The 20,244-nt window shown below is 38.8% G+C and overlaps 2 protein-coding genes across 2 annotated transcripts; one reads left to right on the top strand and one right to left on the bottom strand.

Moving 5' to 3' along the window:
- Positions 1–1,208: 1,208 nt before the first annotated feature.
- LOC104431560 (NEDD8 ultimate buster 1) lies at positions 1,209–8,261 on the top strand. The gene is made up of 11 exons (XM_039310296.1): positions 1,209–1,650; positions 2,898–3,020; positions 3,145–3,241; positions 4,526–4,561; positions 5,046–5,233; positions 5,348–5,450; positions 6,041–6,222; positions 6,305–6,382; positions 6,942–7,044; positions 7,132–7,225; positions 7,657–8,261. Exons 1-11 carry the CDS (start codon positions 1,346–1,348, stop codon positions 8,037–8,039), a joined length of 1,692 nt encoding a protein of 563 aa, XP_039166230.1. The 5' UTR covers positions 1,209–1,345; the 3' UTR covers positions 8,040–8,261.
- A 1,064-nt stretch (positions 8,262–9,325) lies between these two features.
- On the bottom strand, positions 9,326–19,159 carry LOC104438625 (protein S-acyltransferase 24). Its single transcript, XM_010051822.3, has 13 exons — positions 18,594–19,159; positions 17,964–18,104; positions 15,135–15,247; positions 13,991–14,070; positions 13,723–13,886; positions 13,046–13,184; positions 12,857–12,956; positions 11,688–11,745; positions 11,438–11,515; positions 11,254–11,352; positions 11,036–11,114; positions 10,806–10,954; positions 9,326–10,144 (listed from the first exon to the last, which is right to left on the bottom strand). Exons 1-13 carry the CDS (start codon positions 18,870–18,872, stop codon positions 9,713–9,715), a joined length of 1,911 nt encoding a protein of 636 aa, XP_010050124.2. The 5' UTR covers positions 18,873–19,159; the 3' UTR covers positions 9,326–9,712.
- Between the last annotated feature and the right edge of the window lie 1,085 nt (positions 19,160–20,244).

Below are 20,244 nucleotides of genomic sequence, written 5' to 3'. Positions count from 1 at the left end.
AATTGATTGAACCCTTGTAACTAGGTAACGACCAAAAAGATTATTTTCAAAAAGATCAATCACATTTAGGAGTTTCAAGCAGTAAAATTTCCGGTACTTCGATAGGTAAATAGTGATGGGCCGTCATATCTTAGTATATCCTGTTCGGAAGTCAATCTACAGCTCTGGAGGTTGGTGATTTAACAGGGACAATTCAACGTCAGAGTCAAAGACAAACATTCTATGACAGGATATTGATACAGATCCTAGGAAAACCACACTCCAAAAGCATCACAAGAGCTGAACACTATAAGAAGCCCACACCAAAGTCTCACACTACGATCCAAGTCTCCATACCTTGCAATTTGGACCGTAGTAGGTGTGGGCTTCCTATGATAATCTTCAGAAGAGGTAGTTCCGCTGATTGTCCCCTCTTACCCTTGTTCTTCTAGCAAAAAGTTCGTCTATTTTAGGGGATATCCATGGCCAGAAGACCACTGATTAAGCACTGCTGTCAACGGGAGTAATGAAAAGTGTATGAACTGAGCTACGGCTCTTGTAATTTGGAGAAGTTAGGGGTTCAAGCCTGGCAGTAACTTTTTGACCGATCACAAAAGGAAAACAACCTTATTCTTGAGCGGAACTTGATGTGCCATAGAGCCTTCATTCATAAGAAGCCACGTTACAAAATTTTTGCATGTGTTGGATTCTTACTAGGGATGATCAATTCTTTGGTGGGTACATTTTTTATTAAGATTGAGAACCTATCCTCTTATAGTCAAATCTCTCGAGACAAGTGTAAAATCGAACCAGTTGCTTACTTTAAATAATGCTACTATTATTTTAAGAAAGCATGCGATGTGAACATTTAGGAGCATGGTGGTTAAGGCATTGATGAATTTCTTATCTATCAGTTCAAAACTTATTCTTTTTTGAAATCATAAACCGAGTTCACATCAATTTACTCAAGGTGAAAACTAATATCGATCGTATCCATCGGTTCAAAACCAATTCCACTATAATCCGGTCCCACTTTAAAATAGGATATCGAATTTATGTAACAACCTCTAAAATACGCAAGTGTCTCGATGTATTAATCGAATCCTGTAATGAACATATATATATATTTTGACATAATCCCATGTCCGGATACGAAACCAAAGCCGAATCGAATTAAAATAAATGCTAATCCGGAAAGCAAAAGAAGAAAGAGAAGAAAGACCCGGCTTTGAAATCTTGGTCATCAAGCAAAGGCAACGCCTTTCTCCCTCAACTATAAAACTCTCCATCTTTCAATTGCTCACTCACTTCTCTTCTCTCCTCGATCCCTTCCTCCTTCTCGGAACCTTCGTCGTCTTCCCGATCGATGGCCGCGAAGCTGAAGGTGGCCGGCACGTGGTCCGGCGCGATCGAGGTCGAGCTGGACGGCTGGACGGTCCCGATGCTGCGGGAGGAGGTGGCCCGGCGATCGGGCCTGAGCCCGGACTCGATCAACCTGATCTGCGGGGGGAAGGTGCTGAAGGACGGCGACGGGGCGGCGAAGTTGAGCGAGCTCGGCGTCAGGGGCAACGCCAAGATACTCTCGACCCGCGTCTGCGTTGACCAGGGCAAGTCGCTCAAGGAAGAGGCCATGGCCGAGGACGAGCGGTCCCGCAGGCTCGCTCGCGTCAAGTGAGTGCTTTTGCTTGTGCCTGTGATTTTGGGTACTCGTTCCGGTGTGTGCGCGATCGTTTATCTTTTCGCTTAAATTTGCTGGGTCGCCGGTTCCCGGCAGCGGATGGGTGTGCGAATTGATTGGTCGAGCAAAGTTGTTGACTTTCCTTGCTTGTTGGATTCGTTGCGTCTTTTTTTTTTTGGGGAATTTATGGACAACTTGTTCTCTTTGTTTTCTGTTTCTTGATTTTGATCATGTACATTGTGAGGAATATGTTAGTTTTGCTGAATTTTCTAGAAAAGTTGGGTATTTGCAATTGGATCATACACCTTGTTAGACTGGCCATGTGAAATATAATGCGGTAAATGGCACCTCGCCTCTCCTGAAAGCAGGCTTCTGCTGCTCTCTTTCTCTATTATTCTTTCCCTTCTCTTTGGTAATGGGTTGATGGTAATCGTGTTTGGAGTGATTGAAGTGGGTTCATATTTGATGAAACGAAGAACTGTCGACATTCAGTGTATCAATTGCATCTCCCTTTCTCTTTTACTGATGGCAGCGAGCTTTGTATTCTCTCATTATAGGTGAAGGAATTTGAAATGCCCCAGCTTTTCTAGAACCGGTCCGAGTCAAATAGCAATGAAATTTGTGGTCTTAGGATGAGCATGTCCGAGTTCAAGAGATGTCTTCCTTGGTTAATAATGCTCGGTCTGAAGCTTTTGGGATTCCTTTGATGTAGCAGTTTATAAGTAGCTTTGATGCTTTGGAAGATGCTTTCTCCTCATTCCAAGCTCACTTTAACTCTTAGCGGCCACCACCAAGTCAATCCTTTGTCATGCATCTCGCTTGCATATTTGGTTTTGCTTTCAACCCTTTTCAGCAACTTTCATGTATAGACTCATGGGACGAATCAACATTCTTAGTGTGGTGTACGTTACTTTACTCATGAGGCAGTGCATCTCAATACTTAAGAGGCATTCGGCTGTGAGCAGGGGACTTCATTATCATTCAAAAAACTGCATGTCTTGATAGAGTGACATGTTTATGGGGAGAAGCACTGATGCAATCTGGATATTCATACCTCAGATGTTCATTTACATAGACATGCTTATCTGCTTTTGCAGTACACTTTCCTGTACTATTTTTTTTTTTTATGATATTGACCAGCGTGTTTGTTGTTTTCAGAGACAGTAGTCTTTTTGGCTACTGTTTGTGTATGTACAATCCACTCATATAATTAAATGTGTGTCCACCCTTCTAAATACAGAGCAGCTGCCACTGCACTGGCTAAGAGACATGCAGATGGGTCATTGCCACTGGAAGACTTTAACATAGAACTTGAAGATCAGAGTGGACATAAAGTAAATATGGGATCTGAAACTGATCAGAGGTATGGCAGTAGACTAATTTGTTTTTTAAGAAATTCTTTCTCAAGCAATTTTTTCTCACAATCTGCTGTTTGGCTGCTAATGTTTTGAATTTGCTTTTAAAAAAACCATTGGGATTTTCTCTAGGGCTGTGATGATGGGCTTGATGCTTCACTCAAATGCAAAGCAACTTATAAGGAGGCAAAAGTATAAAGATGCATTGGAAGTTCTTGAAATGGGTGAGGTCAGTTACTGGTGCTCTGTGGTTACTTTTGATAATCTAAGCATTGTTGGCCTTATCCAGTAGCAAACTTCAATGCTTTTTAATCTGTAACATGCATAATGTGGGAATTGAGATGTAAAGTATTGTGAGGGATGTCATCTTTTAGACAAGTTTACCAACTGTTCAGATCAATAGTTGGTCGCATGTACTAAAAAAGAGTGTTGCCACCTAGTCCTTTCCCATCAGAATGCCATAACTTGCTACTGAATTGATGTGATTCCCTGTTGCAATTTAAAAATCAGGATATATTACACGATTCTAACCAAGGTTTCAGCAACAAGGACAACTCTTAAAGAAGGAATGTCAACCGTAACTGAAATTGTTCCTTGTCTAAAATGTAATATTGTGAAAGTAGGCTTGTTTTAATCATTGCGTTGGAATATTACTCAGTATTAGTTTTATGTGCACCAGATGGTCTAATATGCTAGATATATAGGTCAAGGACCAATTCTTACTTGATATATGCTTTAGGACGAGGTAATACTATACATAATATACTTTTTACAAGAAAATCTGATGAATATCTCCACACCAAAACATTTTAAACCTTTACAATTTCAAGTGGTAAATTTCCCATAACAAGGATTTGTGATACACATCGTGGATCGGAATGATCAGTGTATCCTGCCAGGGATATGATTACATAATATAGAAACCCGGCAACCTATTTATAAGTTAGACAGTGCATTAGTCTGATTGTAAAAGATTTTTCTTGGATTCATAACACCTTATACTGTCACAAAAGATATAGAATGCACCCATTGTAATAGATGACCCAAATCTAGGCACAAAAGCATGCACCAATATGAGTTAGCACATGATTAAGCCTACGAAGGTATCATCGCTATTATTTTTTAATACAATTAAATTATATATCAGAATGACTAAGCATACCTACCTTGTGCTGCACGCTAGATCAACTGGGAATAATTTCCTGGACATTCTCCTTTGCATGTCTTGCCTATAAATATAGATTGTCATGGCCAATGTCCTTAAAATAGAATGATTGTCCTCAAAACTGCTAGTCAAAGCTGCATCTTTTGTATGTTCCTGGAAACCACCATAAAGCGCTGAAGTAATTTCTTATCAAAAATGGAGTCTGGCTTCTTTTTTCTCTTGCTTGCGAGTATAGGCTCATGATTATCTGATAGTTGTTTCTATTACTTCAATAGACATACTGCCTGTTACATTTTCTACCAATTTGTAAAAATTGACAACTACAATTATTCTTTCTTCCCCGTGCAGGAGTCCTTCTCTCTCTGCAATCCCCAGTTCATTGAGGTCAGTGATACTCTCCCAAGTTAAGAAGTCTGCATGTGTTCATCTGGGAATTTTATGTAGTATATTCTTCTATTTTATTATTGTTTTTTGGATGATATGATAGTGCAGAAGCTTCTGATAATATAGTGGATGTTTGGCACTCTAGAATTTGAGGATGATAGCCGCTCATGTCGAAAATGCTTTTCCAAATATTTCGCTATTTGTTTGCATTGTAATTATTTTTAAGCCTTTCCTTTCTCATTGTGATTCACCGTGCGTTCATTTCACATATAATTGACTGAATGCACCAAATTTTCAATTTAGTCTGGGAATTGTGAACTATTTAATTTCACTTGAACTCAGTTGATGTGGCTTGCAGCTTGGATTTCATGAATTCCACTTGTGCTCTTTCTTTGGGAAGGGGGTATGGTAGTACTTTGATGTGCACACAGAGAGATTATGAATGTCATTGTGACTTATTATGCTTCATTTTCTTTGGTTTCAGATGGTTGACAATGTTCCTATACTGCAAATAGACATGGTATGGTGCTATTTCATGCTTCGAGACATCTCATCACTCTCTGTGGCTGGAATTCGACTGCAAAAGGCCAGAGAAGGGATCGAGCGTGCTCATGGAAAGGATTACTCTCGTGTTAGACTCCTTCAAGGAGGTCGCTTTCCAGAGATTGCTTTGTGAGCATCAGTTTTGCAATTTTTCATCCCATGCGTTCTAGCAATATGTGTAGTGAACTTTCTGATCCTGAAGTATTGGCTTCAGACTAATGAATTGGAATAATTAACTTCCAGGCATATGCGGTTAGAGCTGTTGGAAGGAGTGGTGGCTTATCACAATGGTCATCTCGATAAGTCACGAAAAGCATTGACATCTGCACAAGAAAAGTTCCTAAAGGTTAGTAAAGAAGTCTTATTCAGTTATTCAGGTGCTCAGCGCCATTTTATGCTTGTACTGAATTCTTCTGTAGCAGTTCACATAACAAATAGTTTTTTTTTTTTTTTTTTTTTTAATTTTGTTCTGTTATTCTTTGAGGTAATGATAGGTATTTATTTATACCTTCCATACCTATCATTCAAGAGTTTCAGCATTTTTAGGGTACTATTCCTTTGCATTTGTCACATTATATTTAAGCTGTTTCTTTGAGTCTCTCTTGGTCATTTCTGCAACCAACACTTATTACTATGATCAACCAGCAGATCGTGTCTCGTTTGCATGCATGATTAAGGAGCTAGGACTGTAATTTTGTTGCAGCACTGAAAGAACGTTTGTAATTCCAGAACTCATGGCGAGTAAATTTCTGATTCTTTTGTTTAAATGAAAAAAAAAAAAAAATTGAATCTAAAGTTAATGGTAGGATAGTTCTAACTCTTCTGCTTAAGAACTTTTCAACTGACTGTCCATTTCTTTTCAAATCATCTCTTATTTCCTTGTAGTTTCGACTCTTTCCCTTTCCCAAGCTGACAATTCAATATTGGTTATTTCAGCTGCAGGTGCCAGATGAATCTTTATCACTAGTCATGAGCATGGGCTTCAAGGAGCATAATGCCAGGAGGGCACTTCGCATGAACAACCAAGATGTTGGGAGTGCTGTTGATTTTCTAATCGAGGAAAAGGCTAAGAAATTACAGAAACATGAGGAGGATATGAAACGAAGACAGGAACTCAGGTGTGTTTCATGTTGCCCCAATATCTTGTCTAATGCATTCAAATTTCTATGGGTAGCATAAAAAATCTATTAAAATTTGCAGCGAGCAAAAGTCTTATGGGGTGACACTTACGAAGAAGCCTGTGGACCTCAAAAGCTTAAATGAACTGGTCTCCATTGGGTAAGGAACTTTTGGATAATCGAAGTAATTACTGGAATTATTTTGTGAAGGTCCTCTTAAATCTGTGTTAGTGGTTTGCAATCTACGGTTTGCATGTGACAGATGTCTTATGGATGGTTTCTTATGTTTCAATGTCACTTCATTTTATATTGTCAATATTAAAATATTAAATCACGCATTTATTTGACAGCTTTAAAACAGTTAGCCCTAATCCCGCAACAATTTCATGTGGTATTAGGGCAAAACGTTTTGAGGTCAAATGTTTTCAGACAACATCATTTGTCTGGCCAGTAATATATTTCCATACCTTGGTCTTAGGCCAAAATCTAATCTATGCTTGAGGGGGTATATTAGAATATTTAAATATTAAACAATGCCTTCATTTAATAACTTATACTTTTTGAATAGCTGGTTTTAATTCCACAAAAATTCCACAAATATATTGCACTGCTCTTTAGATATTATGAATTTTGGTAGTAGTAAACATATATCTTCCCTCCCCCCTTCCCCCTTCGTCGTAGAGAAGTCTTTATTGAGTCCCCATGAAATGGCATGGCAGGTTTGAGAAGGCACTTGCTGCTGAAGCCCTTCGAAGAAATGAGAATGACACTCAGAAAGCACTAGATGATTTGACCAACCCTGAAACTAATGCTGCCATTCAGGTTCATTACATGTTTCCTACTATATTATTGGTTTTGGTTCAGTGGAGTTTTGTCAATAACATATTACGATTGTTTTATATCGTGTAGAATGACATAGAATCAAGAAAAAGAAAAAGACAACGGAAATCAGATAAAGCAGCAATCGAGCAGCTTGTATCAATGGGCTTTGAAAGATCAAGCGGTACATGTTCAATGATTGTGTTTTTGTTTCACTTAGTTCTTTCAAGTTTTGCATGGATTAGCATTATTTAACGATTTGGATATGGGAACAAGTTTAGCATCCACTATCTGAATAATTTCCTTCTAGGGACTGAATCTAATCATTTTCTACTATTATAAAATGAGATCATTGTGTTGCAGCATACTGCTTGTTGCAATAATCGTAAGTTTCACATACCAAGAGAATTCTTACATCATCTCATCCCACTTAGCAATATGTCATGCTACTCAATCATAGCCTCAGTTCTGTGACAATAATTGTATTTCAAATAATTACACTCGAGAGTTTCACATCACATTTAGTTGTTTTCTCTGTACACTCGATTGAATCTTGCCGTTAATTAAGATCTCTTAGCACTTGCCATCTTTCGTTTTTCTTTTGGATTTCTGCAGTGGTCCAAGCGCTTAGTGGTGGTTGCAATGTGGAGCAAGCAATGCAACAACTACTTGCGCAGCCTCAGGGTCTTCCAAACCAACCGGAGAATGCCAATCCTGCAAGTGATGCCAATCCTGCAACTGCTTCTGCCTCATCAATCAACAATGAGGATTCGGGTAGTACAAAGGATATTGATGAGGAGGGAGATACATCTACGCATGCTGGAATGGATGACCGGGATGTAGAGATGGAGGAAGAACTTGCAGATGAGTTGGCTCAAGCTGATGCTCTTTCGGACTATGATATTGAAGTCACGAAAGAAGGAGAAGCCATAGAGGAGTACCTTTCTCTGCTTGCTTCAGCAGGTGGCAGTAGCAAACTCAACCTCGGTAGGGTATGAATGTTTTATAGCACCACTGCCATGTAAATAAGTTGTTAGGTACTGCATCAGTTCAGGCAGTGTGTAAACGTGTAATCTGATCATTGGAGAAAAACCTAACTGCGTAGAGCGTTCAGGTGAACTCACACTACCGATTCAGTTTCATCAAAATAGGTTTCGACAACTCTTTACATATATTAAGGTCCATTTGGTGCGACCGTGGCTTTTCCGCCTTTTAACTTATGAGCTGGATTTATGAGTTCTTCGCAATGGTTTTTTCTTCAAAAATTGTCGTTCCTGCGGCATGTTCCTTGAAGAGTGATAAATACATAGATACATACATACACGTACTTATACGCACACCAAAATAATTGTGGATATTTCTTGTTTTTTTCTTTTTTCCATTTTAGCTTCATATTTTATACTTGGTAGCTGCAGATTTCTTCTGACTCCGTTTAAGCTCTCAACTATTTCTCCTTTTCTTCCTTTAGTTTCGTGAATTTTAAAAACCAGACGTTCATCTTCAGTACGAGCCGTTCTTTTAATTTTAAAATCTAATTTCAAAGTTGCTGCTGACTATCACCTCTAATCCAACACCATACAACAACCAAATCATACTTATCGTGGCAACAACGTTGCCATCTACAGAAACTCCGACATGACTATGTGACAATGCTCCCATTCCACCACTCCCCTACCGCCTCGTTCCCAATGTTAATGCCGATCTTGATTTCCATCTCCACTGGCACCACTTCTCCATCACCATTGTCACCGTCACGTCCACCTCAAACCACCAGCACAACCATCGACTTCACCACCGGCACATGTAGTCTGCCATTTTATCACCATCTAGTTTTACTCATACTCACCCATTAGTGACCTCTCTTTTGTAAACCATCTAGTATTCAGGCTTTCGGTATACCATTAAGTTATCAACCAATTCCTACAACTCTAGCCAAAAATCATAACCCCACGAAACAGGTATAAGATATTCGTAGGCATTTGGAAAGTAATTGAAGTATCTGACATAGAGAGCATGAACCGTTAAAGATGTTACTCTCCTCTACATTGGCCCAAACTTGCAATGCCCGTTAGGGTAGAAAAAGCATAAAATGTTACGTCCAGTGACAAATCGGCATGAATACATGCGAAATTGAACCAATCTAAGAATAACTTAATTAACACAAGAACGTGCAAGATGGTCAATGCCAAAAACCAGATAGGTTTTACCAGACCAGGGGAAGGAAAGAAGACACTTTTCAGCTAAACAGTTGTTTTCATGTTGTACATGATGGTAGCAGAAAATGTAATATAAAGTTTCCTTTGATTGACATAATGAAATTACATGTAAAAGTACATGGCCTAACACCCTCTTGGAACAGGTAAATTCCAAATTCCAAGAAGTTGCGGGTTCCAAATCCCAAAATTGAAATCTAGACAAAGTAGTGGATCCAAGTAGGACAGATTTACCTACCTGCCCCCGTAACCTGCAGTGCCTAAACACGCAAGCACATGTAAACACTTCAATAAGGACTAGATAACCAGGTTGCCCATCACTACCACTATATACCACCTTGAAAACAACTGAGGAAGAAAAAGCTACTTTTTACCGCAAAATCGATTCAATTACAGAAGCTAATTAGATGTACAATACAATAGGTGACATTTTCAGCCATGCAAAAACAAGAGTAACATCATGAGGCCGCAACTGACCGTGCACCACTCCGTCCAAGACCAAGACCAAGACCCAAGCCCAACGGCACATTATCACTTTTGGTCTTACCATGGTTGTGACTGCAGTGTGATGAGTGAACATGTCCATGATGACTGTTAGAACTAGTAGAACCGACATTTATAGCGATATGGCCATTTTCAGCAGGTTGATGAGAATGCACATCGCCATTCTGCAGATTCGAGGTCCTTCCCATGTGCATCATGCCAATGCCCTCAGCATGAGACGAATCCTCGACATACTCCACATCTTCATTATAACCATTGATCAAGAAATCAGAACAATTCTTCTTGAAACCATGATCATATGGGTTTCTGAACCTGCCACCTGGACCCTTAAGATAGCTATAACGCATTGCATTTGCCATCTCATTTGTCGTGATGTTGTGCGATATCTGGCAAACAACAAAAGGCAACTCAGCTTTACATTGTCAGTCAGAAGGGATGCAGAAAATAAAAGGCCATACTCCGAAATAGACAAGCAGATTATACAATAGTGAGGTGCCAATCTGCCCCGAACATAAAAACAGCAGCCTGGCAAAGATACAATGGGGTTGCCTTATATACTCTTTTTAGCATAGCAACTAGCATCTAGGACCTCTGTTCTCATACATGATAAACAGAGCCAGACTCAAAATTGTATGAGAACAAATGGGACAGAACAAGCTACTAGATCAGTGCAAGCACTTTAATCTTGCAACCAAAAAAAAAAACACTTGATTATGGAACATGCAGGAACTGACTAATGAGATTTGCATTATAATTGTGATGTTAATGCATAAATAAATGTCAACTTGCAAGGCAACAGCTACTGGGCGCATGTGGCTTGCACATGAATATTAAATTAGGAAGAAGAATTTGTGTCAACTTTCAATTCGGTTTCATTTTATCTCTATAACTTTCAATATATAATGTGAAACTAAATGCAATATGCTTCTGTGCACGAAAGAATGACATGACAAGCTCAAGTGATGACACCTCTAATATCAAATGTAGAACAGCAACAAATGTAATTAAAGAGTTCACTGATAGCTGATAAGTTAGATCATAGAATACCTGAGACGCTTGAACAGCAGTCAGCACTGCAACCCCAAAGAAGAGAGAAAAATCTGCTAAGAAGAATGACAAAGCGCCAATATGTTGGGTACCAACATGACTCAACCAGGCCCCAAAGGAAGATGGAGCCAACGGATCTTTTGAAACTCCTGCATTCAAAAGTTTTGCACTCTTGACAAAGCTCGCCTCCAAAGGAAGAAATACATCAAAATTAAAAGTAGCAGACTGACTTATGAGAGCAACTGCACCCGTAATCAGCATAGCTGTGACCTCCAGAACAAGAAACACAAAGAAGTCCCATTTGTTTTTCTGTCTCAGGATAAGTTAGATAATAAGTCAACCACTTAACAGCATTTACTATATTGATCATAGCATATAACATTTCTTATTTACATAAAAGATGAGGAAAGAATCCTGCATTTAGCGAAGTTGAATCCATGCAGGCTACCTTGCCAATACAGTTGGAAACCCATGGACAATGATGGTCAAACTGTTCAACACAGCGATCACAAGTAGAACAATGTTTTGCACGAAGAGGCCTGACAATCTGTACGATGAGATAGAAGCATAAGAGAATAAAAAGCAATCAAATTGAACCAGCAATAGGCCACAAACGTAGCAACTAGCATCACCTTGCAAGTTGCACAGAGTTGCGACCAGTTCCCAGCTAGCAAAGCAGGATTATTTATCTCAATCTTCAAAAGGGGTTCCTGGAAAATGATTAAGCATAAGTTCATAAATAAGTAGTCTAGCTCATTCCATTTCCATAAGAAAAGGAAAACGGCTAATGATTAAGAACTAGACCAATCACTGAGCAGAAGCAGAAGGAAATGGAAGGAATTTCATGACAAAGGGCATGCATGAAGAGAAATTTGAGCTCACGTCATCTTTCATATTTTGTGGATCATGCACATTCATCCTGATGTAACCTGGGTCCTTTCTGCAAGGAAGAGGAAAGAAGGGCAAAAACAATTGATGAAAATCAAACATAACAACCATGTGCCATGAAAGAAGCATCAAGTGACCGCTTGCAACTACATGCAACTGAAAAATCTGTTTTGACATGAAATAAGATGAAGATTACATGGAATGTTCAAGCATCAACACGGGCAAATTAATTGAAAACAATGTGCATAAAAGAACTTCATTATAGGATGGATGGCACTCGGGAAAAAACTTCACAATGATGCTGGATAAAAATAGCATGAGAAGCTAATCACAAACAAATAAACTGTCAAACAGCCAAAAGAAACTCAACTAATATGCCGAGTTCTTGAAGAGAGGGAAAATAAAAATAGCATGAAGCACTGAAGTGATAAAATCAGAATATGACACCTAAGCAGAATCATGATCTAAGCACCCAACAATTCTCTCGACAAAGATAGATGACAAAATAACCACACATTGCAGTAAGATGCACAAATCAACTAGAAGAAGACAGGATGCGGTGATCATGTAACCATACGTTGATGGAGGATGCACAAATCAACTAGATGAAGAGAGAATGTGATGATCATGTATCACATAAAAGGAACTGGTGATCAGGAAAGACAACAGTAGAAATTTTGAAAAGTATCAACCTACTTGCTACAAGAAACATGAAAACTAATTAACCGAAGAGAAAAGCCGATGATTATGTATCAAAAAATGAAACTGGTGATCAGGAAAACTTACAGTAGAAATTTTAAAAAGTACCAAACCACTTGCTACAAGGAACATTAAAAACTAAGTTAACCAACGGCCGTCCCCAACATTATAATGGTATGACCATCAAGTTTTTTATATAAGGTATTGCCATTTCAACCCTATGTTTTCATTATTTTCTTTCGTATAGAGACTCACTTTCCATTATTTGGCAATATCTACTAAAAGACAACTGGAACCTTAAAAAAATATTGCACCAATGGCTGTTTCCAAATCCACAAATGGCAGTCCAACAAAATTCTTGCTCAAAACTGATGCTCGAGGCATAAGATATGTGTTAGCATAACTCTAGAAGTACCAACAACAGCCTCGTGTTCATTTTAAGTATAGAAAGCCTAGATCCTTACCTGCTACACCTGTAAAACAGTACTAGCCCCGCGCTAGCCAGAAAAACACCCGACCATGCGAGAAGGCCAAAACCAGCTGTTAACTTTGGCAGAGTTGGTGCTGCAGCCAAATGCACAAAGTGTGTGATTAGGATAATAATATAATTAAAGGAAATGTCAACATCAAAAATTTGAGTGAGACAGATGTACCCCGGATGACCGAATTTATATAGATAAGCAGCAGCACAATGATCAGAAACCATAAAACAGGGGCCAGCCCTAACTTGGAGAGCTTTCCTAAGCGGCTATTCCCATCGCAACGCTTATCAAGCAAACTTCTGGCATTACCCTGTAGCACCAGATTCTATCAATCACATTGAAAAACTCTAAGTAGAACAACCCTCAGTACTTTGGCACTCTAATATGAAATTGCTTTAAAGATGAAGTACAACTTCTTCAGATGAAAAAGAGATGAAAAAGAAACCAATTATTGCAAATACCTAAGGTAGCGAAAAAACAACCACTTAAGGTTTTTAAGTACACCTGGTCGGAGAAGGCAATCATATTCAGATACAAACGCGACAACCTCTAAAAGACTGGAAACTATAAAAGCTATGTTCTGGTAATGAACAAGAGACAATTGGATTTGTCATGAAGAATCAAGTATCACCAGTACTTTCTACTTTTTAGAGCTCAACAAGATTACTCGGTCAGAGCCATTGCCACATATGATTTTGTCAACAGAGCAAGATGGAAAAGATAGGCACAAAAGATTTAGATGGGATGAATTTCTTTTGGCATGACAAGCCCTAAAGTTGCTTGACAGTAGAGACTGGAACTATAAAAAAATAGTAACAAGTACAACATACTAGTTATTGAACACCTACAAGGAAAAAGGCAACTTGTCTGTGACTTTTTTCAGATGCAAGCTGTGCCGGCGTAAGGCCAGTATTATCAGTCACCATCAAGTCCTCCTTCTTACCAGCCTGCACCAAGACTGTGCATGCCTCTAAATTACCCCTAATAGCGGCCCAGTGAAGAGGAGTGCAGCCTGAAGTCATAAACATATATAATCATCATATAGCACTCCAATATAATATAGGAAACAGAGTATAGAACCTTCAAAATATCCAAAAGACAAGAACTCTAAATTACCTTCTTTGTCTTGCCGCCCCCGATAAGCATCCAAAAATAAAAGTAGACGTATACAATCAGCAAAACCTTTGTAAGCAGCCCTACATTTTCTCCAAGAAGACAGTGGAAGCATCCATCAATTATCAATCGACTATCACCAAAAGCAAAGTTAAAAGTTTTGAAAATCGACATGATATTTAAAATTCTCTCCAGAAACAATCCGTTCTGAAATCTATCTCTGTCCAATGTCTCCACATTAATTAAAATAATATCATTTTAGTTTCAACATTTGATATTGAAGGTCCAACCCCTACATAACATAGAATATCTCTGAAGTTCAATGACGATCCACAATCATTATAATCCCTGGTGTACTTCTCATTCCTTTCACGCTTATCATGCATACAACATCTATACCAAAATTCCCATGTTCACACAAAATGCATATGCCTAATGTAATTCCCTCTTAGTATCCACCAATCCCCATTCACTACTTCATAACTCACTACTCTTCCAATGCTAATTCTACATCAATCCAAGTCTTAAAAGTTCCCATTGTGACCAACCGTTGAAAGATCTGAAGTTCTAACTTCATCTGTAATTCAAAAATATAATACTCCCACTGATATGTTCCCAATTAAAAGTCTTTTATCTTTTTAAGAACATCTTGTAGACCTCAGTAGGCTTTTCCTTTATAGGCAAAGAGAAGTCTCAAGGCTCAGAGTCGAACTGTGCTTCTTTGTAATCAAGAATTCCTCCTGTGACCACCCTACTGTTTCTATCAACCAACAAACCTGTCATAGGTGTCCTCTGTATCTAGAAATAACGCAATTTGTATCTCCTTCCAAACAGCTCTCCAAAGAAATTCCCTAAGAGCTCTATAGGCTCCCTAAGAATTAAGATTAAAAAAAGAACAGGATAAAGACTACAATTTTTTTACAGAAACATAGGTGAAAGACCACTTATCTAAGCATAATATTTTTTTCATCTGGTGACCAGAAAATGATTACCCTCCGTGAGGAATAAATGTAGAAAGAAGTCTCACTGGGAAAATAATTTCTGAGGAAAATAGGGTGTATTTATTATAATAGTAAAAATAATTACTGAGAATTGCCAGACATATACATAACTATGTAAATGCTGTGTAAAAGAGATTTGTGTATACCAGTGTAAGGGGCTTCTTCCATCCTTATCTGGAACATCTGGATCAGCATTCCACTTTGAAACAATGTGATAAAGGAAAGAAGTCTGACCATACTGAGCAGCAACGTGTGTCGTCTGTAGATCAAGCCCAAAGTTCCATTAAATGAAGTTTTGACTGTGATGTTAACAAGATCAAAGAATCTAGAGCCACCATATCATGTATGGTTTAATCTACAGACAAGCATTTAAAGCACTAAAATATAAAGTGTGGTTTAATCTACAGACAAGCGTTTAAAGCACTAAAATATACAGTGTGCACATGCATCTTCCAACTTCACTATCATAGAACTTACAATGACATTGATGTTATGAGAACCTACAACTGCGAAATAAGTGTGCTCTATCACCATAAGTTAGTAAACCAACTGACACTAATCAAAACAAATTTATTTCAATTAATCTAAATTTTGGATCCAACCCTGCAAAAGCATATTCTGATCGCACTATCCTTCATTAAGTCTATGCACTCGGCGGTATGTCTTTCAGATCAATCAGCATGCAACATTAGTACATCAGCGTTATGCTCCTATTCACGGGGAAAGGAAAGGAGATTCTGCACCTCATATCAAATTTACAATATGTCATATACAATGACCACAATTAACATCTCTAGTAACCATAAATTCACTCGAATCGAGTTACCTGATATACCCGATACAATTAAATGCAGTTGAAAAGTTTGTTTGAGTCATTCAAAGTGCAATGTAAGAATGAATAACTTTTACCTACTTTTGTTTCAATATTTCAAACAACTGCAACATTGACTACTTTCAACAGTGTAAAGTAAGAGTATAATATATCAAGTTCTTTTTGTGATTCCGAAAATCCTAATTTAGTTACAGGATGTACTAAATTTATTCCAGAAGGCTTATATTGATATCTCTAGCTGTATGTACATTTCAGGGCCTATAAACTGCAAAAATGCCAATTCAAAACAGAAGAATGCACAAAAATAAAACAATCTAACAACATTAGTGGTCATAAGGGGTATGAGGATCTTGATCACTTTATATGAAACTCATAAAAGTCGAAAATTTCAGATAATTTTAATATCCTTCAGTTAATTGGATCCATGTTCAATTAGCAAACCATAGTCTATTGAAGGAAAAACAGAAATAAATAGACTTTCTAGCTCCTTGCCTTTTGCAAAGACACTTTCAAGCTCTTACAATGACCTCAAGATATAAGATAAGAAAAGCTGACTGACATGAATGCCCCATTGGTTTCATTCAGGGACATTCATTATCTCAGCATCTTATCTATTGTATTACTACTGTTGGCATACAGATTACAACTTACAGGGACGATATACAGTTGAAATTTTGTACTGATCATCATACTAGGGTAGCTCTATACAGTAGCCAATATAAAATAGCTAAATTATTGCCTTAGTATGAACCATCAAAGAAATCTTGAAAAGTCATCAGTTCCATTGATGAGAACATAAAAGAAGATATAGAATTGCAATAATTGAAAAATCTAAAATCCTCTCCCAGAAAAAGAATAAATTCCAATCATGAGATGGTGTCTTACCAATGACCATATTAACATTCAGTAGAATCAGTACGAATTGTCTCATTTCTCGTTCTTTTTGCTTGCTCTGCTTTTTATCTTTTTTTAGCCAAACATTCATTTTACTGGCTTAATTATTAATCATTGCAGCTGGAAGTAAGGGACTGCATATCTTCTTGTTAGGTTCCATTAAAAGCTCACATATGCGATTTCACGTCAAGGTCAATTTCTTTTTCAAATAGTGATGACTACTTATGACTTTGGCTCATTGACTGAGATATCTTTCACCAGGTTTACGGGAGAATGGGGCCTTAATCTTAGGTGAGCAAAATAGGAATGGCTGGATAAACTGACTCTCTTCACATTGTAATACTCATGTCTGAGATAGTCATAAGTGTTTTATAAAGATATGACCACTCCTAAGATGTTTCCTAGAAGCTGGTAGTCAATCTTGAAAAGATGGGTCATCAACAAAAAACAAGGCCTTCAAATGATCACACTCATTGATTCAAGATGTCAAATGAACAAATCACATCATATCAAATTCTAGGCTGCTGAAGCACAGGACTGAGATCGGTCAATGTTTTAACCATAAATCAGGATACTCCCACTGAAGAAAGTAAGGAAGTTAAGAAATTATCACTTCCCCAGCAACTCGTGGCAATTTATAAGTACCAACTTATATGATGGAGAAATATTGCAACAACCACTAAAGACTTACAAAAGGCATGCCAAATGAAGATTTGCAGTTTATTCTCTCCAAATAATAAGGGATCTTCTTAAGTGATTGGAATCTATTTAAGTGATTGGAATCTATTAGGATTCTAATAAGTTTCCTTTCAAATTTGGAATTGCGTTCAGCAGTTACATAGTTTTATTAGGATATATTAGGTTTCCTATTTTGAATTGGAGTGGTACTTTAGAGAGTCTATGTATATTATTGTAATTCTTTCTTTTGAACAGATTTGATGATAATTTGATTTGGCAATTCTTTGCTTTGGGATCATGTGATGCTATTCTAATCTTAGGTGTGATGCTCTAGCAACCCTAAGTGTGACACTTAGGAAGCTTTGGGTGAGAAGCGTAAAAATTTATTCTATGTTGTCAGACTCACTGTCCTACGTCAATGACACTTGAAAAACAAAAATTTCTGTGCATACTTGTTAAAGGCCAAAATAAGAAGCTTACTTGTCTGGTGAAAGTAATCAACCACCAATCACTACTTCTGCCGGATGAACGACTCATGAAGCACTAGACTGATGAATCAACAAATTCTAACCTGGTACCCATACAAATCAGCAGCATTTACACGAGCACCCTCTCGAAGTAGAAGCTCAGCGACCTGGATTGCACCTCGAACTGCACTCCAGTGCAATGCTGTCTGCCCCGTATGATCGGCAGCATGTACGTCTCCCCCGTGCTGGTGCAACCACAGGTAACTTATTAGTTCTAAATCACCTAACAAAGACCCAATCCAAACTAAAGCAACAGATATACGGCACTACATTCTATCAAATCCAACATATAAATAAGCCAAAGAAAATGAAAGCAATAGTCACTCGATAATCTGCCTACCAAGTCAGTCACATCCTCAGTAAGCTAGTTGACAATCGACGATGAAGGCACAAGTTGAAATAAACAGAAAAGAGCGGAAAACACAATCATAGCACGGCCGAAGCTCCGAACTTTGTCATTTGCTGGATGAACAAACACGATCTAGACAATTCCATTGAAGAATCAAGGTCAACAAATGCAAATTCCCAATCAACGGAACCCCATTCAGCACGCGAACCGCACATTACGCGAGGACGATCGATCGATCACGATTCCCCTCACCCGCCCCACCCGACGCCACATAACAAGCAAGACCCCATCTCGGAAAAAAACCGCGAAGAGGGCAGGGGAAGACCTCGATGATGTACTGAGCAGCGGCAGTCCGGTTGTTGAGAGCAGCCCACTGCAGGGCGCAATAGCCCAGGCCGTCGGGCTCCGACACCGAGCATCCCTCACTCTCCACCAGCCTCCGCAGCTTCTCCATGTCCCCGTACGCCGCCGCGGTGTACACGTCGTCCCGCAGGCTCTCCTCGGGGGCGGCGGCGGCGGCCCCGGCGGCAACGGCACCGCCCGCGACGGCCGCGTCCCGATCGGCGGGTCGGGCCTCGTCGACGACCTCGATCTCCGACGACATTGCCGCTGGAAACGGGGGACGAATTCGATCGAGGAGGAGAGAAGAGAGAGAGAGAGAGAGAGAAAGAAGAGAGAGAAGGGAGGGAGGGATGGGTTGGAGGACGGTTTGATCGAGGGTTGACTTGGCTTTTTTCCTCGATCGTGCGAGGTTGTGATTCGTCAAGGAGGGAATTTCTCGGAAAAGAAATTGGAAATTTCGGGGGATATTTTTGGAGGTGGTGGCCGGCGGCCGGCCCGAGTTGAACCCGCGGCGGCGGTTGCGGCGGTTGCGGCGGCGGCGGCGGCGGCGGCGGTGGCGGTGGTTGGGGTGGGGGAGGTGATACGTTCGAGAGGGGGAGGGGAGAGGTGAAGCCGAATTGACGATTCAGCTTTTTGCTTTTTTTAATCCATTTATTCCCTATGGATTTCCGCCGGTGTACATTCGTCCAAAATGGAGATTTCATTTTTTATTTTTACTTTTATCATTTGGTGCATGTGGTGGAAAAATAGAATAATACCTCTTGTGATTTGTGACATTGCATCTGGCCGATTGGCAATCTATTAGGAGTAAATTTTTCTTAGGCTATGTTGTTGTCGATACATTTGACCAGGTAAATTTTAGATTCAGTTTGATCTAATTAGAGGTCTACCATATAAACAATCAATTCCCTTTTTTTTTGTTTCCCTTTTTTATTCCTTGAGATAACAAATTTTAGTAAAACATTCTCTAATTTAAAGCCAAGATAAATAGCAATTATAACAAAATAGTAGAACAACACAATGGCGAGAAAATGCCTTGCAAAATGAACAAAAATACCAAGCAACTTAGAAAATGTCCAACTCAACCTTTAGACAAACAATATGGATGTTAAAACAACTAAAATTCACATATGCCAAAAATAACAATCCATAAAAGGATGAAAAAAATTACGAATTTTTCAACTATATTATTGTGGAGTAACAAGAGGTGTCAACGGCTTGAGAGAATTAAATTCCTTCAAGGAGGTGGAAATCAAACAATAATGTCATCAAAAAGTTTGTTCGATGTGTCAACATTCACCAAGTTGAAGACAGATTGGATTCCGCCAGAAACTATTGTGCACGCCATTCAGCCGAGGAACTAATTGTGACTTTCAATATTGTATGACACATAACCATGATCCTGAAAATGCAAGAAATTTCTTTGAACGAGTATGAAAGGTGTGCAAATTGGGGATGAATGATTTTGGGGTTTGAAACCTATAACGTACTTCGTTGGGAGAGATTTTTAATTTTTGAAACTTAAAACTTACCCTATAGACTTTAAAACATAACCTGTTATTGCTAGACAAAATCGATCCGATATGATTCTAAGGTTTAACCTAGATTGCTACACAAAATCGATCTGATGTAAG

This window comes from Eucalyptus grandis, chromosome 3 (assembly GCF_016545825.1).
Source record: "Eucalyptus grandis isolate ANBG69807.140 chromosome 3, ASM1654582v1, whole genome shotgun sequence".
Taxonomy (NCBI): domain Eukaryota; kingdom Viridiplantae; phylum Streptophyta; class Magnoliopsida; order Myrtales; family Myrtaceae; genus Eucalyptus; species Eucalyptus grandis.
Note: the sequence above shows the minus strand (reverse complement) of the source record. Positions and strands in the feature narration are given on the sequence as shown.

Coding starts and splice junctions, on each gene's coding strand:
- LOC104431560 (XM_039310296.1), top strand. CDS start 1,346: ATGGCCGCGAAGCTGAAGGTGGCCGGCACGTGGTCCGGCGCGATCGAG. Junction 5,234..5,347: donor CGCTTTCCAGAGATTGCTTT/GTGAGCATCAGT, acceptor ATTAACTTCCAG/GCATATGCGGTTAGAGCTGT. Junction 6,383..6,941: donor AATGAACTGGTCTCCATTGG/GTAAGGAACTTT, acceptor ATGGCATGGCAG/GTTTGAGAAGGCACTTGCTG.
- LOC104438625 (XM_010051822.3), bottom strand. CDS start 18,872: ATGTCGTCGGAGATCGAGGTCGTCGACGAGGCCCGACCCGCCGATCGG. Junction 18,105..18,593: donor CTGCTCAGTACATCATCGAG/GTCTTCCCCTGC, acceptor TGGTTGCACCAG/CACGGGGGAGACGTACATGC. Junction 12,957..13,045: donor TATAAATTCGGTCATCCGGG/GTACATCTGTCT, acceptor ATTTGGCTGCAG/CACCAACTCTGCCAAAGTTA.